Consider the following 25,991-nt stretch of genomic DNA (forward strand, 5'->3'; position numbering starts at 1 on the left):
GGGAAAGATTGAAGGCAGGAGGAGAAGGGGACGACAGAGGGTGAGATGGTTGGATGGCCTCTCTGACTCTACGGACGGACATGAATTTGATTAAGTTCTGGGAGTTGGTGATGGACAGGGAAGCCTGGCGTGCTGCAGTCCATGGGGTCACAAAGAGTCAGACACAACTGAGCAACTGAACTGAACTGAATAGCCTGCATAGTGCTGTGGGGCTCTGTTGCATGAGGGATTAACCTGGGTGAAGGACTCGAGGAAGGCCTCCTGAGGAAGTGGAGGGGAAACTGACACCTGCAGGATGAGAACTGGCCAGGCAAGGAGGTGAGGGCGGGCATCCTGGGCAGAGGGAACAGCCTGGCGCCATGTTCAGGATTCTGGCTGCTTTCAAGGGACAGACTAACAGGGCAGTGAGGAGCTCAGGCTCTGAAGACTGACTGCTTACATTCACAGCCTGGCTCCACCATTTCCTTACTGTGCAGTTTTTAGCAATCTGCTTAATTTCTCTATGCCTCCATTCCCTAATCTATAAAATGAGTGTACATTATTATCTGTCTCTACAGGATGGTTGTGAGCATTAATGAATTACTTTGAATAGTGGCTGGTTCATAAGAGATACTGGGAGAAGTAAATGGCAACCCATTCCAGTGTTCTTGCCTGGAAAATCCCATGGACAGAGGAGCCTGGTGGGCTACAGTCCATGGGGTCGCAAAGAGTCGGATACAACTGACAGACTAAACAACGACAACAACATACATGGGTGTGAGACACTAGTGTGTGACTCTTTTGACCCTTCTAGTCCCTCAATCAACACACAACCTAAAACAACACAGAATATGTCAAGCATCTGGACCCTACCTCTTTCCAGACCCCAGACCCTCCCAAGAAGCAATTTGAAAGGTTGGGTTGTAAAGGTCCAAGTCTGAGGGCAAAGTGGTCAGAACTATGAAAGATTCTTCTGTGAATATTGTCAGGGTTTTAAAAATTCCTCGGGGGACTTCCTCAGGGTGTTTAGGACTTGCCACTTTCACTGCCAGGGACCCAGGTTCGATCCCTGGTTGGGACACTAAGATCTCACAAGCCAGGAACCCAACAATAAGCAAATAAAAATAAAATAGAAAATCCCTTGGGCTGCTGGGTGTAAAGTGGAGGGATGGGAGCAAGCTGGAGGCTGTGGGTAGTGTCCAGGTTAGACAGGATGGGGCCAGGCCCAAGGGGAAGAAATCTTTGTGGATGTGAACTGAAATGTCACCTCTAGATGTAGGGAGACTGGAACCTATTGCTGGTGGGATGGGAACTGTTGGAGAGAATCAAGGCCAAACTAACGAGTACCCTGTGACCCGCAGTTCCACCCCTGGGCTCACAGCCAAGAGAAGTGAGTGCAATTGGCCATGGAAGGACATATCGAGAATGCACAGACTTCCTGGTGATCCAGTGGTTAGGACTCCACACTACCACTGCAGGGGATGTGGGTTCGATCCCTGATCAGGGAACTAAGATCTCGCATGAGTTTGGGCATGACTTCAAAATAAAAAAGAATGCTCACAGAAGTCTTATTCAAAAGAGCCCAAACTCAGAAAGCCCTCAATATCAGCAGAAGGAGAATGGAGAGAAGGATTATGGGATAGTTATGCAATAGAATACTACACAGTGATGGAAAAGACCAAGCTACTGCTTGACCCAACAATGTAAATGAATCCCTCAGATTCATAGATTAGACACTGGAAGCATGAGCAATGAAAGGAAAAACAGATAAATTGGACTTCAAAACAATTATAAAACCTTTTCTGCATCAAAGTACATCATGAGGAATGTGAAAAGACAACCTACAGAATGGGTGAAAATATTTGCAAATCATGTATCTGATAAGTGTCTGGTAGCCAGAATAAACAAAGGACTCATATAATTCAACAACAAAAAGAAAAAAGGAAATTAAAAATAGCAAAGGATCTAAGTAGACATTTGTCCAAAAAATATATACAAATGGCCAAGAAGCATATGAAAAGATGTTCACTGGTCATTAAGGAACACGAGTGGCTATTAAGGAAATGAAAATCAAGACACGATGAGATACCACCACTTCACACCCTCTAGGATGTATTTTAAATACAGAAAATAATATATTGGCAAGAATGTAGAAAAATTAGAACCCTCAGGCACTGCTGGTAAGAATGTAAAACAGTACGAGCACTTTGTAAAACAGTGAGACAGTTCCTCACAAGATTACCCAGAAAATTACCATCATTGTTGTTTAGCTGCTAAGTTGTGTCTGACTCTTTGAAACCCTATGGACTGCAGCATGCCGGGTTTCCCTGTTCTTCACTATCTCCTGGAGTTTGCTCAAATTCATATCCATTGAGTTGGTGATGCTATCTAACCATCTCATCCTCTGTCGTCCCCTTCTCCTGCCTTCAATCTTTCCCAGCATCAGGGTCTTTTCCAATGAGTCAGCTCTTCGCATCAGGTGGCCAAAGTACTGGAGCTTCAGCTTCAGCATCAGTCCTTCCAATGAATATTCAGGGTTGATTTCTTTTAGGATTGACAGTTTTGATCCCCTTGCTTCCCAAGGGACTCTCAAGAGTCTTCTCCAACACCACAATTAGAAAGCACCAGTTCTTCAGTGCTCGGACTTCTTTATGTCCAACTCTCATATCCATAATGACTACTGGAAAAACCATAGCTTTGACCATATGCACCTTTTCAGCAAAGCGATGTCTGCTTTTTAATACATTGTCTAGGTTTGTCATAGCTTTCCTTCCAAGGAGCAAATATCTTTTAATTTCATGGCTATAGTCACCATCTGCAGCGATTTTGGAGCCCAAGAAAATAAAATCTGTCAAGCTTCTACTTTTTCCGCTTCTATTCGCCAGGAAGTAATGGACCCGGATGCCATGGTCTTAGCTTTTTGAATGTTGAGTTTTAAGCCAGCTTTTTCACTCTCCTCTTTCACCCTCATCAAGAGGCTCTTCAATTCCTCTTCACTTTCTGCTGTTAGAGTGGTATCATCTGCATATCTGAGTTTATTGATATTTCTCCTGGCAATCTAGATTCCAGCCTGTGCTTTATCCAGTCCGGCATTTTCCATGATGTATTCTGCATGTAAGTTAAATAAAAGGGTGACAATATGCAGCCTGGTCATACTCCTTTCCCAATTTTGAACCAGTCAGTTGTTCCATGTAAGGTTCTAACTGTAGCTTCTTGACCCACATACAGGTTTCTCAGGAGACAAGTAAGGTGGTCTGGTATTTCCATCCCTTTAAGAATTTTCCACAGTTTGTTGTGATCCATACAGTTACCATGTGACCCAGAAATTCCACTGTTAGGTATATTCCCAAGATAAATGGAAACATATCTCCTCACGAAAGTTTGTGCACAAATGTCCATAGAAGCATTATTCATAATAGCCAGAAAGTAGAAACAACCCAATTCCATCAACTGATGAATAAATAAATGGTGGTATAGCCATGCAATAGACTATTATTCAGCCATAAAAAGGAATGGCTGATATAGCCTATAATATTGACAAGCCTGGAAAACATTATGCTAAGTAAAAGAAACCAGACACAAAAGGTTACAAACTGTATAATTTCATTTATATGAAGTATCCAGATCAGGCAAATCTGTAGCGATAGACAGCAGATTAGTGGTTACCAGGGGATGAGAGCATGGTTACCAGGGAACTGGGAGCCATTACTCAATCAGCTTCCTAGGTGGTTTAGCAGGGAAGAATCCACCTCCCAACACAGGTAGACATGCAGGTAGGCGCAGGAGATGTGGGCTTGATCCCTGGGTCAGGAAGATCCCCTGGAGGAGGAAGTGGCAACCCACTCCAATATTCTTGCCTGGGAAATCCCATGGACAGAGGAGGCTGATGGACTACAGTTCATGGGGTCGCAAAGAGTCAGACACGACTGAGCACTAGCACTTAATGGATGTGGAGTGTTTTAAATCTGGAACGATTTAAAAAGTTTTGAAACTAGAGAGAAGTGGTGGTTGCACAATCTTGTGCAGGCACAAAATCCCACTCAAGTGTATGCTTTAAAATGGATAATTGTATGTTATGTGAATTTCACCTCAATTTAAAAAAGTAAACTTCAATGTAAGAAGTGAATGAAAACTGGAAAACATAAACATCACCTCAGTGCCCTGGAGACACTGACAGAACCTACTGGGTGTGGAACAGCCTCATCCACTACCTCCTTTTGCCTCACTGCAGCCCCAGGAGGTGGGGACTGTCTGGAGCTCAGAGAGGGACACTGATCGAGCCAGGCTCACACAGCTGCCAAAGGACAAGGCTCCGGTCTCTCAGACCTCCCAGCCCCCAGACTCTTGAAACCGCTGTGGCCCCATGGGATTCTCATCAGGCCTCACTGGGTGGGAGCTAGTGAGGTCAAGGGCCAGGAACGTTACTGCAGCCACGAGGCAGGAGTTAGTGACTGAGAAGCTTGGAATGTGCAGCCTCTGAAAAGAGCTCCTTGTGGCTCCACGGACGGTTAGAGCAGGAAGGGACTTTCAGAGCCATGTAATCATACACACACACACACACACACACTTGAGACCTGAGCTCCTGCTCAGTTACGGTCCCAGGCTGTGTTTCTGGAGCCGGCAGACAAATGCAGTCAAGGCTGACCTGTGTTAGGCTTCCCATGTGCCACCATCTGTCTGCCTCTGTCACTCTGACCTGTCCTGCTTGGGCTCAGCCAAAGATTTCAGATATCAGTGTGTGTGCGTGCACACAAGTACATTAGCATGTGATCAGAACCCCCAAAGCTTCCACCCATGGGGCTTTTTCTTAACATGCATTTTTTGTTGCTATTTGTCAAATTCTTACTATATGCTGTACTCAGCATGGGACATTATTTGATATCTGTTCTCCAACAACCCTGAGATGTTTATCATTTTGTAATTATCAGATGTCCTCAGTTCACAGATGCTCTGAGAGATTGTGCACCTCACCAGGGTCATACAGCTGGCGAGCAGCCTAAGCAGAATTTGAACTCAGAACCCAGGCGTATGATTCCAGCACGTATGTTCTTTTCCATGAGTCATACTGCCTCTCCTCCTTATGTACACATGCGTGCACATATGCATGCATGCACACTCACACACACATACACATACACACCCATGTATTTCTCATTCTGGTAAACTGCTGGTGGTTTCTTTTTCATTTTAGACAATGAGAAGCACTGAGTAGAATAAGGAAAAGGGAGAGGCAGCAGACTGGTAACCACCTTCTGAGTGCGCCTCACTTTATAGCTTACAAAGCACTTTCACATTTGTGATCTCATTTAATCCCACAGCCACCCCATGAGGTCAGCAGGAGGCTCAATTATTCCCACTGGGAGCGGGACTCAGAAGGAAGGTGACTTGCCCAGGGTAACAGAGACAGAAAATGGTAGCTCTGGGACTGGAAGCCCAGGGCCAAGCTGGCCTCTTGGTTCTAAGTCCTGAATACGTCCACCAACCGCGGCCTCTGTCCCTGAGGAAGGCAGTCCAGGACCCCATCCTCCTGAAATCTCCCTTATGTGAGGACAAAATTGGAGCCAATCAAAAGGAGGTACCAGTGGAAAGCAGGACAGCCCAGCTCTCTCCCTCTCTGTAGTTATGTGACTCCAGCAGCTCCTTACTCTGTTCAGGCCTCAGTTTCCCCATCTGCAAAATGGGGCTGATAAAGGCACCTGCCTCCCAGAGTTGTTGGTTTTCAGTTGTTGACACTTGGTCCTGGCCTCACATTCACACAGACCAAACAAGGCTGATGACAACACAGTCCTGGAAGAGCAGTTACAGTATTTAAGGAAGATAGGGTTTATCAGAACACAGAACTGTATCCAATAGGCTCAGCTGACAGGCTCTCACTACTGGTAGGGGCTCTGAATTAAAACTTGCTACAGCTCCTGAAATTATCCTGCGAGTAAGGCAATTGTATTGCATTGTATTTGTGGGTAGTTCAAACTATTAATATATCCTTGTAATTATTTAAAATACACACCATTTTTGTAACTCTGGTTTGTCATTTGTTCACTTTTTCGTATACCTGAACCTTAAAACAGCGCCAGTGAAGGGGACTCATGTCACGACTTGGATGGCAGTAGCATGGTTCCGGGCATGAATAAGCAGCCAGATGATGATGGTAATACTAGGAACATCAATCACGTTGATAATCCGATGTACAGTTTCCAGACTTCTTTCATATTCTTCATTCTAACTTCCCACGCGTGGCAAGGTCGCTCTGTGAATATTTTGTCCCATTTTACGCATGCAAACACTAGGCTAGACCAAGCAGTGGGGCTGCGGGGGGACCGCGGTGGCGGGGGGGCGAAGGCTAAGTCGGCTCCTTGGGGCTGGGCGGGGCTAGGCGGACGGGGCGGGGCGGGGCGGAGCGGGGCGCCCGGCAGCTCGCAGGTGCGTAGGTCCGCGGGGGAATCCTTCGCTCCACCTGGGCGCGGCGAGGAAATCGCACCATGTTTGGGCAGCTACGTCAGAGGGGGCGGGCCCGCGGCTGTCCCTGGGAGCCGCCAGATCCGCCCCTTTTCCCCACCGAGAGTCAGTCGGCTACTGGACTGTGGGAGGCGACAGAAAAGTTCAGGGCGGATTGATAAAAGGCGGCGCGTCTGGAGAGGTGGAGCCTGGAGGTGACCAGAGCCGCGGAGAAACGCCCGCCCTCCCCCGCCCACCCCCCCAGTAGAAGTGGTTCAGCCCGAGGACTTTTCATTCATAAAAAGAAAAGACTCCGCGAGGAGCGAGTGAGTCAGAACCGAAGCCGCCGACGCGGACCCCACAGAGCCGCCAACCCAGGGCATGTTCCGAGACTACGGGGAACCCGGACCGAGCTCCGGCGCCGGCGGTGCGTACGGCGGCCCGACTCAGCCCCCGGCCACAGGCCAGCAGGTGAGAGGAACCCGACACCTGGAGTCCACAGGTGGACAGCGCCGAGGAGAGCGCGGGCCGCTCCGGCACACTCGGGGACTGGGACCGGGAACCGGGGGAGGGACCAGGTATCGGAGCGGTGGCAGCGGATCCTGCCTACTCTCCGCTGTCCAAAGGCACTTTCTGCCCCACAGCCTAGCAGAGCACGCGCGGCGGGAGGAACACATCTCTGCGAGCATCGGCCCAAGCGCGCGTCCCCCTTCCCCTCTGTCCGTTGTCTCTCTGTCCCTCCGTCTCTGTTACCTCCTCTCCTTCCTCCTGTTCACCGTTAATTTCTTTGTCCCATCTGCTTCGGAAGGGGACCCCCTTGGTCCGGGGTTAGTCCCAGCCCCGACCGGATCAGAGAGGGTCCCGATCCATCTCGGACGACATTTCCGAGGTCCGGAGTCTAAGCCGCGGCCGAGAGGTCCCCACGCACTGGCTCCCCCAGCCGGCTTGCCCGGACAGACTGGGAATCTTGGGCAGTCTGTCTGTGGTCGTCCGTGTGCCTGCCTGTTTGTTTGTCCCTCTCCACCCCATCGCCAAGTCCTCATCCCCGTCCAGCCGCAGTGGAGCTGGTGGGGTCCAGGAGACTGGCTCTTGACCCCTTTACGGGTTGGGGCGCGTGGAGACCGCGAGATGCCAGGACGTGCACGGGGTCTTGCAACCGGCAACTCCCGCGCCCCCGACTCTCGACACCGAACGGCGCCCGCTGCCGGCTGGGGGGACCTGGGAGGCTGCAGGTGCCCATTTCCTGTCGAGGGGCGATGAGCACGTGTCTCTAGGGGAGGGAAGGAGCGGCGTCCGTTCCGCCGAGTCACGGCGGCCGAGTCACGGTGGGTGACTCACCCCGGGCGCCCCTCCCTTCCTGGCCCGGAGCGGCCCGGGCCCTGACAACGTCGGGAGCGGGAGATGCCGCCGGCGGTACGTAGGCTGGGAACTAGGGTCATTGGGCCACTGGGCCCGCAGCGCTGAGCCGGGGACACTGCTGTCTAGACTTGCCTGGGCTTGAGGGAGCTTCCCGGACGGCTGGGGGCCCACACCCAGGGCCCAGCCCCAGGGCTTGAGCTCAGTTCTCCGGAACACTGAGTCCCTATCTCAACCCATTCCTCACATTTCTGGCTGAAAGAATCGAGGCAGCGCATATTGTGCAGTCTTGCATTGTGCTGGGCACTTTCCACCTCATTTTTTACCTTGTCTCACAGAATCTAAGACCCCATGGATTTTAAAACCTGTTATTTTGTGCCACTATTTTTTTTTAATTTTTTTTTAATTTGTCAATTAAACTGTGACCTCAGAGCTACTGAAGGGTACTTCTTGGCATCAGGGAAATGATCCTCACCTATGACAATATTAAAAACAAGGAAATTGAGGCATATTGAGGATAAATAATTTACCCTGACAGTCAGTAAATGGCTGAGCTAAGATCAGAACTGGGCTAGCTTGAACCCAGAGCAATGGCTCTTGCCTACCATGGCCCCTGTATGTTGGGTACCTGCCACTTGCCTGGCTCTGTCACACACACACTGTCTTACCTGATTCTCCTAGTCACCCTTGAAGTTGTGCTTAGTCGCTCAGTTGTGTCTGACTTTTTGTGACCCTATGGACTGTAGCCCGCCAGGCTGCTCTGTTCATGGGATTTCCCAGGCAAGAATGCTGGAGCAGGTTGCCATTTCCTTCCCCAGGGAATCTTCCTAGGGCTGTCATTATCTTCTTTGTGCAGATGGGACTCAGGCAGGGTGCAGGAGTTGGTAAGACTCTGATGACCTGGACCCAAACCTCACTTCCCACTTATTGACTGTCTGTCTAAGGACAACTGTTTTCCTGTCTGAAAATGAAGATTTGTTGTTGTTTAGTCACTAAGTCGTGTCCAACTCTTTGCAACCCCATGGACTGCAGCCCACCAGGCTCCCCTGTCCATGGGATTCTCCAGGCAAGAATACTGGAGTGGGTTGCCTTTTTCTCCACCAAGTGATATCTTCCCAACCCAGGGATCAAACCTGCATCTCCTGCATTGGCATCAGAAATGCAGGCAGATTCTTTATCGCTGGGCCACCAGGGAAGCCCTTAAAATGAAGATACTGTTGTGCAAATTATAAGGAATCAGTATTTTTAAAGTGGCTGGGATAGCACCTGGAATTCACACTTTATTACTGGAAGCCCCTCAGTCCACACAGACCTTATCCCTGGCCCTCCATGTCTTATCCCTCAGAAGTTCCACCTCGTGCCAAGCATCAACACTGTGAGTGGCAACCAGGAGCTTCAGTGGATGGTTCAGCCTCACTTCCTGGGACCCAGCAGCTACCCCAGGCCTCTGGCCTATCCCCCATACAGTCCCCCGCAGCCCCGGCCAGGAGTCATACGGGCCCTGGGCCCAACTCCAGGGGTGCGTCGCCGGCCCTGTGAACAGGTAAGAAGCAGAGGAGCTCACAAAGGTTCTTGAGTCCACAGGGGTGCTGAGGTGCAGAAAATAAACTCTTGTCCAGAAGCAGAACACAGGCTGAGAAGGGGCGTGGGGAGAGTAGGTCCACTGATTACTATTGGCCAAGACAGAAAGTGATGAGAGCCCCTGGGGAGACCCAGAGGGCAATGCTGTCACTTCTGGATCAGGGAAGGCTTCTTGGAGGTGGAGGCATATTAGCCTAGAAGGATGGGTAGGATTTGCATAGGGAGAAAGATGATGGAAAGGACATTCCAGGTAGAGGGGATGGCAGGAGCAGGAATGGAGGTAGAGGTGAGAACATGTAAGGTATATATGTGGAAAGCTGTGTGGGCAGGAGAGGGGCTCCACCTGATGACAGGTACGAGAGGGTGGGCTTATGCTGTCTGTGTTGCTGAGAAGAGAACAGAAAGGGTTTCCTTCAGCTACTCTGAGTCTCAATTTCTCTAACTCATTTAATCCTCACAAAAACCCTCTTGGGAATGAACTCTGGGTTTCCCCCATTTTACAGCTAAGGAGATGAAGGCACAGAGAGATAGTCACTTGCCCAAGGTCACACAAGGAGTGAGTAATAAGACAGGACTGTCCAATTCTAAAGTCAGATCATACCCACCAAGCCACAGTGTCTCACCAGGAGGTAAGAGAAGGCTTGACGTTGAAAGAGCTGGAAACATTTGCCTTCCAAACCAGGGTTTTTGGCTGCTCACTGCTAGTAATAAAGGTCTTGCCCAAATAAATGATTAAGAGGGTCTTTAAGGGACTGGTTCCTCTTTCCTCTCCCTGGGGCATTTCAGTATCTGAGACTGTAGTGGGTGAGGGCTGCCCCTTAATGAGTTTGCTCTGACAGCAAGGTAGAGGATGGAAAGGACAGTTAGAATCCTGAGAAAGATGTGCGATTAGTCAGGGCTGGCTTTTGCAGAAAAAGAATGGCTGGCTCTTGTGACCAGATGGAAGGAGACCATGGTGTAAGCCCCAGAGGCAAGCTCCTGGACTTCCTTCAGCCATGTCTCTTTGATCCTGCATACTCCTAGATGGGCTATGAATGGGCTCTTTTTCAGAAGAGGTGGTTTCCATCAGCTGGCCCCTTTCTTAGTGTTAAATAGAGTGCATCGATTCTTTAAAAAATTTATTTATTTTATTTTTTGGCTTTGGTGGGTCTTCGTTGCTGCCAAGCTTTCTCTAGCTGCAGCAAGCAGGGGCCACTCTTCCTTGTGGTGTACAGGTTTCTCATTGTGTTGGCTTCTCTTGTTGCAAAGCACGGGCTCTAGAGCGCTGGCTCAGTAGTTGTGGTACACAGGCTTAGTTGCTCTCCAGCATGTGGGATCTTCCTGGACCAGGGATCAAACCAGTGTCCCTGGCATTGCAAAGCAGATTCTTAACCACTGGACCACCAGGGAAGCCCCAGAGTGCATGGATTTTAATTTCTGCTCTGGAACCACAAACAAGTTATTCATCTTCCCTGGCCTTTGGCTCCTTACAAGAGAAGCTGGGTTAAGGATCCATGTAAAGCACTTAGCTGGCACACAGTAGGTTCCCAATAAATAACTACATAGACACTCTCATTAGCCCCTCTTAGTGCTTAGAGCCTCTGGGGAAGAGGAGGTTTGGTTATCAAGTGACTGAAAAGAATGAGGTTTCTTTGAAAAAGAGTGGCTGCAACGGCCACTTATAGCTGTGGAATGAAAGAAGACTTCCAGGAAGGGTCGTGGTGGCCTGAGGGATCTCAGTTGAGTCCTGGGAGAGGAGGCTTAGGATTTATAGTGGGACAGGGAGGACATTCCCAGAGGAATCATAGGAAGCAAAAGCTGGGAGTGAGGAGGAAATTTGACTAATCCAAGCTTACTAAATACGGAACCGGTCAGGTTGGGGAGGTCCCAAAGAGCAATCTGAGGGCGTCCCTGCGCTGCCATGCCCTCCGCCAGGGTCCTACCACTGGGCCGGCAGCACAGAGTCCACCTCACTGCTCTGTAACCCTCCTTCCCCCAGATCAGCCCCGAGGAGGAGGAACGCCGTCGAGTGAGGCGGGAGAGGAACAAGCTAGCCGCGGCCAAGTGCAGGAACCGGAGGAAAGAATTGACCGACTTCCTGCAGGCGGTGAGCACCAGCGAGTGCAGAGGGTACCCTGGTCCAGGCCCACCCAACCTCAGAGGGTCCCCAGTTCCCAAGGGCCGCAAGAGGCGCCATTAGATACATCCCCTCCCCCCAGCTCCCTGTTGGAGCGGCACTGAGACGAGGAAAAAGTGGTTAAAAATTAGTTGCAGCTTGTCTCGCTCTGAACACAGCAGAGCTGAAGCAGGCCGGACAATATCCTTCGAAGGTGCCCCCGAGCCTGATGGGAATCGTGCCCATTTTCTCCCATGGGCTCATGGGAGTTGTAGTCCAGACTTGATGGAGACTCTCTACTCCCCCCAACCTCCCCTCCCCCGCGCCCCAACCTGCCAATCACTACCACCGCGGGAGGCTCTGCGACATTCAGCCCTCTTCTTCTTTACTCCTTTCCTTATCGTCCACAGGAGACCGACAAACTGGAAGATGAGAAATCTGGACTGCAGCGAGAGATTGAGGAGCTGCAGAAGCAGAAGGAGCGCCTGGAGCTGGTGCTCGAAGCCCACCGCCCCATCTGCAAAATCCCAGAAGGGGCCAAGGAGAGCGAAACCAGCGGCACAGGTGGTGCCAGCGGCACCAGCAGCCCGCCAGGCCCCTCCCGCCCTGTGCCATGTATCTCCCTTTCCCCAGGGCCTGTACTTGAACCCGAAGCATTGCACACTCCCACGCTCATGACCACACCCTCCCTGACTCCTTTCACCCCCAGTCTGGTCTTCACCTACCCCAGTACGCCAGAGCCCTGTGCCTCAGCCCATCGCAAGAGTAGCAGCAGCAGTGGGGACCCCTCTTCTGATCCCCTGGGCTCCCCAACCCTCCTGGCCTTATGAGGCACTCCAGCTCCCGCTCCCTGTGGGTGCCACCCTAACCAGTATTTCCCTGCACATTGGTCCAGCTGGCCTGGATCATATCCCATGTCCAACCCCAGCAGATTCTTCTCCATCCCTCCAGACAAAACTGAGCGTATTTTGCTTCCTAGTAGAGCCAAAGCTGCCCACTGGTTCTCCAGAGCTGGCTTCTCTAGCACAATTTGCACTAAATCAGAGACAAAATAGTTCCCATTTGTTGGAGAAAATTCCAGGCAGCTCCCAAGGGACTTTGTAGATTCTCAGAGGTCCTCTGGAGCCCTAATCCCCTGCTGATCACCCCTATGGTCTTCATCACCTCTTCCTGTGATCCACCCAACCCTACCCCTGACAGAAGATGATACTCTACCAGCCTAGAACACTAACTCACCCAGCCCCACTGCCAGCAGCACCAGGTTATTGAACCAGGACACTCTGCCAGTGCCTCCTAAAAGGAACGGCTCAGGAGAGTGCCAGAGCTGACCTGCAGCCCCCAGCTCTGAGAAGACTTTAGCTCCAAGCCTCCACAGCGTGGGCAGCTGCTATTTATTTTCCTAAAGAGAGTATTTTTATACAAACCTGCCAAAATGGAATAAAAGGCTTGAAGCTCTAGCCTGCTCTCATTGGACCCAGAGGCTAAAGGGAGACCATTTGGAACCAGAAGCCTCAGGCTCCCATTTCAGCTCCACCAACTCACTACCTGACCTTGGACAAACTGATATTTCTGGACCTCGATTTTCTTATCTGACAAATGAGGCTACATCTGTTCTGCCTCATCTCCAGGACTGAGAAGAGGAAGAGAAGTGCTGTGAGGTGCCAAGCCAAGAGGATTATCCTCCTCCCGGTGGGGGACCCACAGTGCTCCGGCGTGTGCCACCGGAGGGCGCTGTTAGGCCCCTTCCAGCCTCTCGGGAGGCGGCTGAGTGGGTTTTAGGCCCCCCGCACCTGCTTCCTGCCCCATTGTCTTGGACAGGAAGGAGCCGGGAAGGGAGCTGGAGCCACTTCTGGGGCCGGATCACGGCCTGTCCTGGGGCCTGATGGGGGAAGCCAATGGCTCACCACTGTCCCACATCCCGCCCCAGGACTGAGCTAACGGGGGAGTCAGCCACCTTAGTTCTACAGTCCCTCCAGATGGGAATGGTACCCCCAATGGTCCCCGCCCTCGTCCCAACGCCGGCGAGTTCCAAACAGACGCGCCCGGGCCATGGGCTCTGCTTCCGCCTCAGTTTATTAGCCTCCACCCAGCCCCCAGTAAGTCCCTCCACTCCAGCCTCCAGTCCCCCTACTGCCCCGCCAGCGAGAGTCAGGGGCCTTCCTCAGTGTTAGGGTTTCTAAGTCCATTCCATCGGCCCTTCGTGCGCAGCCGGGGCGGCGTCGGGTCCCCAGGTCCACCGCAGTCTCGCCGCTTGAGGAGCAATCCGGGTGGGCGTCGGCGGGAAGCTGTGCCCTCAGTCATCTGGGGAGCAGGCCAGGGGCAACTGATCGGGGCTGCCCACGCTGCCGGTACTGGAGCTTCCATCTCCCAGGTCACGAGGACCGCAGGGGGGCAAGGCCAGCTCGGGTGTCGGCCCAGCGCCAGAGCCCCCCGAGCCGCCGGAGCCGCCTCGGGGACCCCACTCTTCGCCCAGCGCCAGACAGAGCTCCTTGAGCGCCAGGTTCTCCCGCAGCAGCTCCTCCTGGCGGCCTTCCAGCTCGGCCAGCTTCTGCCAACAACCGCCTAGATCCTCGCGCACGGCTCGGGATGCTTGGGTCCCGAAGAGCTGCCACTGGCGCGCGGCGCGCCGGCCGCGCTGACGCTCCGAGTCCAGGAAGCAGCAGAGGTCGCGCAGCTCGCGGTTCTCGGCCTGTAGGCGCCGGTTGAGCTGCTTGAGCTCGCGGATCTCGCCCAGGTGACCCTGTAGCTGCCGGTTCACCTCCTGCATGAGGCGGCCGCGCTGCACCAGAGCCGCCAGGCGCGCCGCCTCCTCCCGCCGCAGGCGCCGCACCAGCTCCTCCTTGCCCAGAGCCGCCATCTCTTCATCCGTCAGCTCCTCCAGGCCGCCCGTCTCGGCCTCCATGGCTGCCTAGGCCTCTGGAGCATCGCCTGCCCGCCGCCGCGGCCCAGGAGCCCCACGACGAGCTCCTCGCCGCTGGGGCTCAGGCAACCGCTCAGTGGACAAGCTGTGGTGGAGCTAGCGTAGGATGCAGCAGCCGCGCGGGGGTGGGCACGCGGCGGGGCGCGCGCCGGGGCGGGGCCCCATGACGTCGAGGACGAAGAGCCAATCCAGGCTAGCGCCCTCGGAAGAGGGCGGGGTCCAGGCTCCCAGAATGAAGCCCTTCCCCGCCCACTTCGGACCGCGGTGTCCCTGATGCTCGCTGACTCTGAGTATCCGCGTCCCCGACCTCGGTGCCAGTCAGCCCCAAACTACGTGCTTCGTACCTTCCAATTCCAAACTGCCTCAAGCTCGAGCCCAGGCCTCTCGGCTCCCTCTGAGAACCAAGATTCCAGTGTCGATCCTCGACTCTTCCGCCCACCCTCTGACAAAATCCAGACAGATCGCCTTTCCATCCTTCCTAGCTTTGCTCGAACTGTAGAGTCTCGACTCACTGAGCATCGCTTTCAGTCCTTGGAAACTTAAGTCCAAACGTCCTGGCTCACATCATCAGCGTATTCTCCCTCTCACAGACCGTTTCCTGTCCGGTGGGAGGGGCATACAATGGATTTGTTTGTTCAGTAAACTTTTATTGTGTGTAAGGGCTATGCAGAAATAAACTTGAGTAATATCCTTATACTGTCCTTAAAGAGGTCTTGATCTGGAAGAGGCGACAAGCTGCGATGAAGAAGCAAATGGAGGAAGACCACATTTTGAGGGACTGACCCCACCCGCTAAGTCGCCTCAGACGTGTCCGATTCTTTGCGACTCTATGGACTGTAGCCTGGCAGGCTCTTCTGTCCATGGGGATTCACGAGGCAAGAATACTAGAGTGGGTTGCCATGCCCTCCTTCAGGGGAGCCTCCCAACCTAGGGATGGAACCCACATCTCATGTCTCCTGCATTGGCAGGCGGGTTCTACGGCCACCTGGGAAGCTTTCCCCAAAGAGGTGCTACCTGAGGGACCCTGAAAGATGTATAGGACTTTGGCGAGTCATGAGAGAGCTATTTGAGGAAGAGAGAATAGCACGATGAAAGTCTGGGGACTGAAAGAGCCTCCATGCTTTAGGAACAGCGGGAGTAAACTGGTTTTTCATGTCTGTTTTGGAAAGGCAGTTCTTAGAGAAAGTGGTAAGAGAGAAAGGCAGGCAACAAAGGTGGAGCCAAATTCTTAAGGGCTTTAAATATTAAGATGGAGCATTTACACAGACCAGTAAGGATTTCAGCAGGGGAGTAACATTTTTGAAAATACATTTTTTAAAAAGGTTGATTGGGCTGCTCTGTGTGGGATGGACCACAGGGAGGGGATGTAAGCAGAAAGATTACTGAGGACAATGTGTCAGTGGGCAAGGAGAGCTATGCAGAAGGACTAGGCTTGGACAGTGCAGTGGGGGTGGAGAGGACAAAACAGATACTAGAAATATTCAGGAGGCAAATCAGCAGACTTGAATGTGGAGAGAGAAGAGTCTGGGAGAAGCCCAGGTTTCTGGTATGAGAACAGGGTGGATGTAGGGGCTGTTCCTGAGATAGGAACACGGGGATAGGGGTGTGGGGGTGTGTCGGGGGGTGGGGTGTGTGTGTGGGAACAGATCAGGAAACCAACAGGTCTGGCTGTGGGGAACAGAGTGGAAAGAGTTACAGGTTGGTGGCCGACTGGATGTGGACTTCCAGACAGAGCTCTAAGCTGTATTAGGGAGGTCATTAGTTAGAGGGGTGGAGGCGGGCCGACTGGCTTAAAACCATGGGAGTAGGTACCCCATGTTCATGAGAGGGGTTCATCTGCAGGATGGACTGAGGGGCCCTCAGCAAGGGCCCTTGAAGACGAGCCAGACAACTTTTTTTGCATAAAAAAGATTCAGGATAGAGCCCTGTTGTTTAGTCGCTCAGTCGTGTCCTACTCTTTCACGACCCCAGGGACTGCCCAGGCAAGAATACTGGAGTGGGTAGCTATTTCCTTCTCCAGGGGATCTTCCCGATCCAGGGGTGGAACTCGCATCTCCTGTGTTGGCGGGTGGATTCTTTACCGCTGAGTCACCAGGGAACCCCATAGAGCCCTGTGGAGCTCCTACATTCAGGATACAGGTCAAAGTAGTGGGGCTCCCCGCAAAAGGGCACAGAACAACCAGGAGGATATGAGGGTGAAGGTTGCTGGGATAGGGACAACTAGCCAGAGGCCTTGGCTCTGGATGCCCTCCTGCAAACCCGGCCGGCGTGAGGGTGGGGTGGGCTGGGCTGGGCTGGGCATCGAGGAACCCGAGATTCCCCCTCCCGCTGGGAGGAGGGGCTACCCAACCGTCTCCGCCTCAGCTTCTTTCCTCGCGGCTCCTGCCCAGACTAGCTCTGTCCCGGAAGTGGTCCTTCTCTGGCTCCGGGTGCCGGGAGACGAATGTCAGTGCTCCCGGAAGTGGCCCGGCGGCGGCGCGCCGGGCCCGGGCAGTGCTCGCTCCTGCTGGGGCGCTGCGGTAGCGCCCGGGTTCGGGCGTCGCCATGACCAGCGAACTGGACATCTTCGTGGGGAACACGACCCTCATCGACGAGGACGTGTATCGCCTTTGGCTGGACGGTTATTCGGGTCTGTGGGGGGCTGACTGGGGGAGCCGGTCTGGCGGAGCGGTTGTTTTGGATGGAAGAGGGGGCCAAGCCAGGACTAGGCATCCTATAGGGCAGTGGGCAGAGGCCTGGGAGTATGAAATGCCTGGGGCTCGGGGCTGAAATCCCTGAAGAACCTCTAGGGTCGGCGGGGCCGGGCCTGATGCCAGCCCTCGCTTCCCAGTGAGCGACGCGGTGGCCCTGAGGGTGCGCTCGGGAATTCTGGAGCAGACCGGCGCCACAGCAGCGGTGCTGCAGAGCGACACCATGGACCACTACCGGACTTTCCACATGCTCGAGCGCCTGCTCCACGCGCCTCCCAAGCTGCTTCACCAGCTCATTTTCCAGATCCCGCCCTCTCGACAGGCGCTGCTCATCGAGAGGTGCTCACCTGGCGGGTGGTGGGGACGCCAATCAGTCTGGCCATGTACCCATTTTGCAGGCTGACGATGAGGCCCGGGGACGGTCGGGACTTACCCAAGCCGGGAGAAAGTTGAGAGCAGAAGGGGCCAAACCCAGGTCCTGTCAGCTCTCCTCTCACCTCTTTTTATGCAAAGTCAGTAGTGTTGTCCCCAACTCCCCACAGGTATTATGCCTTTGACGAGGCCTTCGTGCGGGAGGTGCTGGGCAAAAAGCTGTCTAAGGGCACCAAGAAAGACCTGGATGATATCAGCACCAAAACAGGCATCACCCTCAAGAGCTGCCGGAGACAGGTGGGCGCTGCAGCCGTCTGCAGCCCACCCCTTTGCGCCATCCCTTTGGTTCCTGCCTCACCTCCAGCCCACTCCAACACCTCTGTGGCAGTGCCTTCATTTCCACTCTCCTCTCTTTTTGCCCCTTCCAAGCCGTCCCCTGCTCTTGAGCCAGAGTGACCTCTCAGAAGCTTACATTTTTACCTTAGCTTTCTTCTGCTCACGAACTTTGAATGGCTCCCATTCTTTCCTATAGCAGCCACATTCCTTGGCCTTGATCTTCAGACCCTCCTATCATCCTGTCCCTGCCCCCCTCTTTAGACTCCCCAGCCCTGGCTTGCTTTTGCTCATCTGCCCCTGCCTGTATTATTTTTACAGGGTATTATTTTAGGACATATCTACCCCTTGAAATCTAAGGCAGGGTCAGGGGTTGAGGGGGGTGGTCATATACCACCTTGTCCAAAAGCCTTGCCAGTGGTGCCAGGAAGAAGTAACCCTTCTAACTGGGCCTTTAGGGTTTTCCTGTGTGATTCCTGTGAGCTCCCCAAGATGGCTTAGTATTTGCTCTTTTTTGAGTTCCTGGGGCTTAGCCAGGAAGGTCAGTTTCAGCACAAACTAGTGAAGAACTAGAGAGCATGATGCTAAAATAGGGGTGAATTTGTTGATAAGAGTGAGTAAACATTTATCCAAGGCAAGAAGGCAGAAGCTGGTGAACATTTGGGGAATTGATAAGAGGTATTAATAATTAATGGGGCTTTCCAGGTGGCACATTGGTAAAGAATCCACCTGCCAATGCAGGGGATAATAGTTTGTTGAAGGAATAGCAAATACTCCATCCGTGTCTGGTGATTGGATAGGTGGGTCAGTGACAGAGGGATGCTCACGCAACAGTTTATTGAGTGAGCAACCTGACCAGTCCTTCTCCTCAAACTGCCCTGCAGTTCGACAACTTTAAGCGCGTCTTCAAGGTGGTGGAGGAAATGCGGGGCTCCCTGGTGGATAACATCCAGCAGCACTTCCTCCTGTCCGACCGGCTGGCCAGGTGAGGGGCCAGGAGAGGGGCCAGGTGAGGAGCCAACTGCCTCCCCCTCCTGCACACTCCTTCCTTATACCCTGAAGCTGACCCTTGTTTTCTGCCCCAAGCTGCATGACCTCCATGCTGTAGGAGGGCAATGGTTATCCCTCTCTTGGGTTGTACTTTGGTTCAGACTGGCCTGGGTTGGAATCCCAGCCTGGCCATTCACCAGCTGTACTGTTGTGAGGTGCCGTGGGTAAAGCCCATGATGGCACAGCCCCTGGGGCTTAGTAAGTACTCAGTAAGTGGTCGCTGTTACCCTGTGGTCTCCCACCATGTCCCTTAGGAGACCCGGGCTGAAACCTTCTCTTTGCCCAGAGGAGGAGGCCCAGAGAGACGTGACTTGAAACGCATCACACAGTGAGTTAGGGTAGAGAGAGGCCAGAACACGGAGGTCCCGCCGATGTTGTAGCTGGGAACTGCTTGCTAAGAAGGAATTTCAAGCCCTGATGGACCCCCTCCTCTCCCTACCCCGCAGGGACTATGCAGCCATCGTCTTCTTTGCCAATAATCGCTTTGAGACGGGGAAGAAAAAACTGCAGTATCTGAGCTTTGGGGACTTTGCCTTCTGTGCTGAGCTCATGATCCAAAACTGGACCCTCGGAGCCGTCGGTGAGGCCCCCACTGACCCGGGTGCAGGCCCCGTTCCCAGCAGCCCTTCTTCTTCAGGGCCCCTGCCCAGCCGCTTCTGCTCACGGCCCAGTGCCCCCACACACAGCTTGTCTGCAGACAAGGGACCCACAGCGTCTCTCTGGCTTGGGGCCAGTCCCTCCAGCTCTGTCACACCCAGCGTGCTCTTTTGTGGGGTGCCATGAAGTGGTGGGGGGGGAAGCTCAGGCTATCACAGGAGGCATTTTTTAATCTCCCACCTCAATTCCCTTCATGGGCCTCACTTAGACTCCCAGGTGGATGACATGGACATGGACTTAGACAAGGAGTTTCTCCAGGACTTGAAGGAGCTCAAGGTGCTTGTGGCTGACAAGGACCTTCTAGACCTGCACAAGAGGTGACCCTGGGGTCTGTGGGGCGGGGCCTGAAGTGGGCGCCCAGGCAGCGCGGGCCTTGACCCTGTCTTCCTTCAGCTTGGTGTGCACTGCCCTCCGGGGGAAGCTTGGTGTCTTTTCGGAGATGGAAGCCAACTTCAAGGTCTGTGGCCCAGTCCAGCCTCTATCCTTGGGGCATCTTCAGCCTCCAGAGCCCTGTCCCCCCCCAGCGGCTCTGCTGTTGGCTTCAGGCAGTGCTGCTGTTCCCTCTGCCTGCCCCTGGGGGGAGCCAGCTCTTAAACGCTGGGGAGTTACTTGATTGAGGGAGGTGGATAGATGTGGTTTCAGCCCCCAGCCTCTTTCGGACAGAAGGCAGAACTCCCAGGCTCCCTCCCCGACAGAACCTGTCCCGGGGGCTGGTGAACGTGGCCGCCAAGCTGACCCACAATAAGGATGTCAGAGACCTGTTTGTAGACCTCGTGGAGAAGGTGAGTTGTTCTGCTGGCTGCCCTCTGACCCCATCCTGGCCTGTCCCTGGGCTGTACCAGTGCTGGATGTTACCTTGGACCCACAGTTCGTGGAACCCTGCCGCTCCGACCACTGGCCGCTGAATGACGTGCGGTTTTTCCTGAATCAGTATTCGGCTTCGGTCCACTCCCTGGATGGCTTCCGGTGAGAGATCTCAGGCTTCCTTATCCTACTGGCCCCCTGCTGGGGCCCAGCTCTCTTGCAGACTCTGAGTTCCCTGTTCTTTGGCCCTGGGGTTGGAAGTCACTCTGTTGACCAGAGTCTCAGCTCCATCGCTGAGAAACTGACCTGATCTTGACAAGTTCCTTTCTCTCTGTGTGCCTGCGTTCCTTCAGACATAAGCTGGGGGTGACAGCATTAAGGCTTATAGGAATCCTGTGAGGATTAAACGAGGGAAGGTGTTGAGAGCACGTGGAGCAGGGTCATGGGGATCCAGTCGACATCAGCCAACACCATTACTGTTACCATTGCAGGCACCAGGCGCTCTGGGACCGCTACATGGGCACCCTCCGTGGCTGCCTCCTGCGCCTCTATCATGACTGAGGCCCCTCCCCCGCCCTGGCCACACTGACAATAAAGTTGCCATGACTTTGGAGGAGGCTGTGAGTGGGTACACACATGGGTCCGCGTATGGAAGTGTGTGCCCGTTGCACACGTACGTCTCTTTGGGTGTTATGGTGTATGAGGATGTATGTGTTCATTGACCGCACAGGGACAGGAACATGTCGGAGAACGGTATCTACTCGCTCCCCATCAATTTCCCCACCCCAGCCGTGACCACTCCAAAGACAGGGGTCTTGTCTGCTTTATTCAATCCCCAGCAAGAATACTGGGGAACTAGGCAAAAGCCTTGGGGCAGGTGGCAGGGGAAGGTAACCGGCACAGCAGGAGAGAGCCAAGGGGCAGCCAGGCAGCCTCAGGGAGGGCAAGAGACTTGCTGCCGCTTATTAGGTTTGTCCACTCTGGCCGTGACCGGGAACTTGGTGATGCCACAGGTGTTACTCCCTCGATGCAGCCGGAAATAGCCCTAAGAAGTTAGGGCCCATCAGCGCCAGACAGCAGGGAGAGGTCTGTCCTGCCCTGTCCGCCCCCAGTAGATTACACTCACCTCCTCACCCCACTGAGGCCCCCAGGAGTTCTTCAGGATCCAGTATGCCATGGAGTGGCGAGGGCGTGCGTAGGATCCGAATGAGGCCGCCTTCCCCTGCCTCCCCTCCACCGACTTGGTTTTACCAAAACCCACCAGCAGGACAGAATGATCCACTTGTGTGGGGTCACAGGTGGTAGGTGTGGCCTTGATCACACCCTTCTGGTATTGCTGCAGGGGCAGAGAGGCCGAGTCTGGGGCCACCTCCCCTATATGCACCCCCCGCCCCACCCCATTCCCTACCTTATCTCACCTGCAGTAGCGTCATATTGATGATCACGGTGATGGGGCCTTCGGTGGCCAAGTGCCTGGCAATGCCTGGGGGTGGAAGGTGCCATCTAGCCCTGCCACTCCTTCATCCCCTGCTCCCGGCTCATGGGCATCTCTATCTATCTCTTCCTCTTTTCCACCCTCTAGCCCCCACCCCCAGAGATGCCTCTGTCTCTGTCTATAGCCCTGTCTGTCCTGGTCCGTCTGTCCCTGTCCGTCTCCCCCCTGTGCCCACCCGTGTCCCCATTGTGCCCGCACTCTGCTCGCAGGCCTGCAGTATTATGAAATCCTGGATCCAGGCCACCTTCTTGTACTTCTTAGCCAGGCACCTGTGGGTTTTGCCACTCCTATTGAATGGATAGTCCTTCTCACTGGCCAGGCCACCTAGAGATAAGCAAGGCCCAGGAGGAGGCTCAGTTCAGCTCGGGAACAGTACCTGCCCCATCCTCCCCCCGCCATGACTGCCCGGAGCAGCCAGGCACTCACTGTTGTTGAGGACTGTGAGGAACGCATCCCAGACGAAGCCACCCCTGCAGCCGTTCCCACAGCGGTCACAGTCTAGCAGCTCTGGTGCCAGAAGGGACAATGTGTGTGCCCAGGCCTCAGGCACCCCCGCCTCCTTTGGCCCCCACCCCCGCCCCTGCCCCCAGCCATACGCTGCACGGAGACCTCCACGAAGTGTCTGAACTTGATGGCCCATAGGGCCTCGATGTTGCCCGCTGCCGCCATGGCCCAGCAACAGTTGCAGTTTCGCTAGTGCGGAAAGGATGGCGGCAGTGGAGGCGGGTAAAGACTGCAGGCCCTCTCCTCCCCGCCTCCCCACGCCCCCCACGCACCCCCCGACCCGCCCCCGCCCTGGGGCTGGACTGGGCCAGGCTGCTGGGCTTGGGGTGGAGGCAGATACCTGGTCCCTGATGGGTGAGATGGGGCCAACTTTTCGCCAGTCACAGGTCTGGGGCTGTGATTCCCCCCACTCTTCAGACCCCACCTTTCTGCTCACACCGAGGGCCTCTCCAGCCACCCGGTTTCCATAAAGCTGGACAAACTCCTCCTCTGGGGACACATGGGGCCATGAAGTTCACTGTTTTGACCCCTCCCCCCACATCCTGCCTCCCACCCCAGCCATCCACATCCTGAGCCATTTGAGTCCCTGTAATGCCCCTGGAGGCAGAAAGATGAGGACCCTGAGGCCTAGAGGGAGGCCAGGTTCCTTGCTGGGGTGCACAGCCCTGCACCTGGTGTCTCTGTGAGCTGGGCTACCGCCCAGGCCTCCACAGAGTTCCTGCCCTGATCTTGAATTCAGGGCAAACCCCCAGCTCGGGAGTCCCTCTGGGGAACAGAAGTCAAGTCAGCCTGGTATCTGCTGGGGAAGATCCTGCTTCCCCGCCTACCACCCATTGCCAGGAGTCCAGTACCTTTGAGGTCACTGAATTGAGTCACCCCAAACTCAGCCGTGCCCAGGTCCTCCTCCTGCAGCCGCTGAGCCTTGGCCAGGTTTTGGGCAAAGATGTCCAGGCGGCGGGCGTACTCTAGACCAAAAGGAGGTTGTCCTAGGCTGGCTCGCAAGCCCCCAGAGACAGGAAGCGGCCACCAGTTTGGCTTTCCACCCACACTCTCCCAGGTAAGCACTGGCTCCTTTCCTATGGTCCTTGCAGACCCCGCTACAGACACCTGGACCAAGGAAGTGGCTCCCCAGGGCCCCTACGGTTGGGGTTTCATTGAAGGCAGGTAGAGAGTATCTGCCCACCTGGAGAAGAAGCCAAGTGAAAGGTTGGAAGGCTAGTGACAAGGGAAAGGTGGGTGGTCAGAGACCGACTTCCTGCCAGGTCATCTCTGTCTCTACTTCACACCTCTGGCCGCAAGTCTGTGGCTGGAACATGGCAGGGGAGGGTTGGGGTACAAGTCCCTGGCACAGGAAGTCAGGCTGAAAGGTGCCCACGGACCTCCCCCATGGGAGATGAGATTCAGAGGGCAGGAACAGGGCTGGCAACGCATGGGAGAGGGAATCCACAAAATGGGTAACCCTGGCTGCTTGCTGGATGACTAGCAGTCTTCTGCTGCAGTCACAGGAAAGTGGCTCTGGACGTGACGATCCTCTCGGACCAGTCAAACCCCCAACAGCTACCACCTCCCTCCAGGTTCGTAGCCAAGGAGGATCCCGTCCCCGCTTGTTTGGGAAACCAGGGAGTACACTCTCAGCCCCACGTCACTGTCCTTCTGAGTGGCTTTGGCCAAATGCATTCCCCACCCTGAGCCTGAATGTACTTGTCTGTTAGATGAGAGCAGGGGTTTGGACTGGGGACACATGTGCCCCGGCATACCTGCTGGATTTGGATAACTCCGGTTGTACTGCATCTGAAACAATCTGAAGACCTCTTTCAGCTCCAGCGGCTGGGGACCTGGGTCCTGGGTGGCGGTGCAGGGTGGGGGGCGGGGGGTGTAAAAAGAGCAGTGGGGAGGGGGTGAGGTGAGGAGTCATGGTGGGGACCACACCTCTGCTCCCACCCGAGCTGGGACTGGACTAGGGGAGCAACCGGTTCACCCGCTTTTCTCCCTGTGTGGGCCTGAGCACATGGATCATCCCTTCAGTCTCAGTTACTCCCTCTGAGAAATAGGAACAAACCCCTGTTTCTGCCGGGGTGAGCCCCAGACATGGGGAGAAAGTTGGGGACACTTACCTGGCCCCTGAGGGAATCCTTGATGCCTTGAGCCAGGCCTGCCACCAGCAGGGCCAGGAGGCAGGAGAGATGGACAGTTGGTGCCATGATGCGGCAGACTAGAGTGTCTGGGGCAGGAAACTGCAGACCAAGGTAGAGGGGCTTAGAGGGTGGAGCTGGAGAAACCACAAAAGGGAAACCAGGTCAGGAAGGGGAGGAGGACCCCACACACACACACATACACAAGAGGGCTTCAGGCTTCTGTCTCAGCACGGCCCCTGCCTGCCAGTACCCCACTCTACCTATTGTCTTTATTCAGCAGAGGCTCTCTGCCAACCCTGTCCTGGGCAGTCCTAAGGATGTGGAGATGGATCTGGCCTTAAGGGGACAGGAGGAGACAGATGCTAAGTGGGCAGTGACAATATAGGGCCATTGGTGCCTGGAAGGGGAAACAGGGCTATGGGAGCCACAGGCCCTAATGATGGGGGGGTGTAAATGGTGGTCAGTACCCCCCAGGAAGCATTCTTGCTCATCCTACTACAAAGCTCAGTCAGCTCAGGAGTCACCTCCAAGAAGCTCACCTATCCTGTGGTATAACCTGCAGTCCCTTGAGTCCCCGCTGTGCGCACACCGGATGTGTCTGCCTTGCTTGTATCCTCAGCACCCAGGAAGGGGCTGCATGCAGAGCTGGCTCAGGGGGGATTTGCTGGCTTAGTGATTAGTCATTTTTGTTAACGAGAAAAGTTCAGGGTCCAGGAGACAGCAAGTGGCAGCTACGACCTCCTCTGTTCTTCATTCTTGTCACAGTCTGGGGACGGGAAGAGGTATGTGAATGGGCTTCAGGGAGCAGGAAGATAGCAGGATTGGCACCTCAGACAGAGCCAGGCCGGAGGCTGAGGCCTGGGCAGGGGTGTTAGCACCTGTCACTTGTGCCTTGAAGTGGGTTCTTGGGTTCGGGGGCTTTCACATGGACCTTCAGTCTGAGAACCAGCATCCAAGACCAGAGACAGGCGAGAAAAAGAACTGGTTTTCTGGGGTTTCCATGGGGTTGGGAGCCAGGGGAAAGGATCCATTCATTCATGTGCTGATTACCTCATTTCTTCGTTCATTGGGAATCTTCCCAAAGCCATGAGGTCCCTTTTTGCTGCACAAAAGGGACCCTTTTGTGATCCCTTTTTTGATCCCCAACACACGCAAACCATGTAGTAAGCCAAGGGTCTCCCCTGGGGAAAAAAAAAGAAGAGAATGACGCTGACTTTATTAAAACGCAGTAGAGGACTTCCCTGGTGGTTCAGTGGATAAGAATCTGCCTGCCCATGCAGGGAACATGGGTTCAATCCCTGGAATCCAGGAAGATGCCACATGCAGAGGAACAGCTAACTTTGTGAACCTCATCTACCGAGCCTGTGCTCTAGAGCCTGGGAGCCAAAACTACTGAGCCCATGTACTGCGACTACTGAAGCCTGTGCACGTGAATCCTGTGCTTTGCAACAAGAGAAGCCACTTCAATGAAAAGCCCGTACACCACAAAGAAGAGAAGCCCAGCTTACTGCAACTAGAGAGAAAGCCTGCACGCAGCACCAAAGACCCAGCCCAGCCATAAGTAAATAAATTGAAAAAATGCAGT

At 54.2% G+C, this 25,991-nt stretch overlaps 4 protein-coding genes across 5 annotated transcripts; 2 read left to right on the plus strand and 2 right to left on the minus strand.

Moving 5' to 3' along the window:
* Positions 1-6,541: 6,541 nt before the first annotated feature.
* Positions 6,542-12,276, plus strand: FOSL1 (FOS like 1, AP-1 transcription factor subunit). 2 transcript variants are annotated; one of them, XM_055580779.1, is made up of 4 exons: positions 6,542-6,885; positions 9,116-9,313; positions 11,330-11,437; positions 11,857-12,276. In XM_055580779.1, the coding sequence occupies exons 1-4, from the start codon at positions 6,796-6,798 to the stop codon at positions 12,274-12,276; spliced, it is 816 nt and encodes a 271-aa protein (XP_055436754.1). In that variant the 5' UTR covers positions 6,542-6,795. The 2 variants fall into 2 exon arrangements, with proteins under 2 accessions (XP_055436754.1, XP_055436755.1); XM_055580780.1 differs by lacking the exon at positions 6,542-6,885 and adding an exon at positions 7,719-7,827.
* On the minus strand, positions 12,076-15,022 carry CCDC85B (coiled-coil domain containing 85B). Its single transcript, XM_055580781.1, has one exon. It carries the CDS (start codon positions 14,346-14,348, stop codon positions 13,740-13,742), a length of 609 nt encoding a protein of 202 aa, XP_055436756.1. The 5' UTR covers positions 14,349-15,022; the 3' UTR covers positions 12,076-13,739.
* Positions 15,023-16,801: 1,779 nt separating this feature from the next.
* FIBP (FGF1 intracellular binding protein) lies at positions 16,802-20,883 on the plus strand. Its single transcript, XM_055580786.1, has 10 exons — positions 16,802-16,995; positions 17,197-17,395; positions 17,599-17,725; positions 18,646-18,746; positions 19,258-19,391; positions 19,677-19,785; positions 19,862-19,925; positions 20,164-20,250; positions 20,337-20,434; positions 20,764-20,883. Exons 1-10 carry the CDS (start codon positions 16,911-16,913, stop codon positions 20,831-20,833), a joined length of 1,074 nt encoding a protein of 357 aa, XP_055436761.1. The 5' UTR covers positions 16,802-16,910; the 3' UTR covers positions 20,834-20,883.
* Positions 20,884-21,087: 204 nt separating this feature from the next.
* CTSW (cathepsin W) lies at positions 21,088-24,478 on the minus strand. The gene is made up of 10 exons (XM_055580785.1): positions 24,386-24,478; positions 24,029-24,113; positions 23,123-23,236; positions 22,612-22,760; positions 22,364-22,460; positions 22,194-22,274; positions 21,966-22,091; positions 21,691-21,755; positions 21,399-21,608; positions 21,088-21,317 (listed from the first exon to the last, which is right to left on the minus strand). The coding sequence occupies exons 1-10, from the start codon at positions 24,470-24,472 to the stop codon at positions 21,207-21,209; spliced, it is 1,125 nt and encodes a 374-aa protein (XP_055436760.1). The 5' UTR covers positions 24,473-24,478; the 3' UTR covers positions 21,088-21,206.
* Positions 24,479-25,991: the final 1,513 nt, after the last annotated feature.

This window comes from Bubalus kerabau, chromosome 5 (assembly GCF_029407905.1).
Source record: "Bubalus kerabau isolate K-KA32 ecotype Philippines breed swamp buffalo chromosome 5, PCC_UOA_SB_1v2, whole genome shotgun sequence".
Classification (NCBI taxonomy): Eukaryota; Metazoa; Chordata; class Mammalia; order Artiodactyla; family Bovidae; genus Bubalus; species Bubalus kerabau.

Coding starts and splice junctions, on each gene's coding strand:
- FIBP (XM_055580786.1), top strand. CDS start 16,911: ATGACCAGCGAACTGGACATCTTCGTGGGGAACACGACCCTCATCGAC. Junction 18,747..19,257: donor CTGTCCGACCGGCTGGCCAG/GTGAGGGGCCAG, acceptor CCTACCCCGCAG/GGACTATGCAGCCATCGTCT. Junction 19,392..19,676: donor CTGGACCCTCGGAGCCGTCG/GTGAGGCCCCCA, acceptor GGCCTCACTTAG/ACTCCCAGGTGGATGACATG.
- FOSL1 (XM_055580779.1), top strand. CDS start 6,796: ATGTTCCGAGACTACGGGGAACCCGGACCGAGCTCCGGCGCCGGCGGT. Junction 6,886..9,115: donor CCCCGGCCACAGGCCAGCAG/GTGAGAGGAACC, acceptor CTTATCCCTCAG/AAGTTCCACCTCGTGCCAAG. Junction 11,438..11,856: donor TGACCGACTTCCTGCAGGCG/GTGAGCACCAGC, acceptor TATCGTCCACAG/GAGACCGACAAACTGGAAGA.
- CCDC85B (XM_055580781.1), bottom strand. CDS start 14,348: ATGGAGGCCGAGACGGGCGGCCTGGAGGAGCTGACGGATGAAGAGATG.
- CTSW (XM_055580785.1), bottom strand. CDS start 24,472: ATGGCACCAACTGTCCATCTCTCCTGCCTCCTGGCCCTGCTGGTGGCA. Junction 22,092..22,193: donor CCTCACAGTCCTCAACAACA/GTGAGTGCCTGG, acceptor GCTTATCTCTAG/GTGGCCTGGCCAGTGAGAAG. Junction 21,756..21,965: donor ACTGCAGGCCTGCGAGCAGA/GTGCGGGCACAA, acceptor TTCCACCCCCAG/GCATTGCCAGGCACTTGGCC.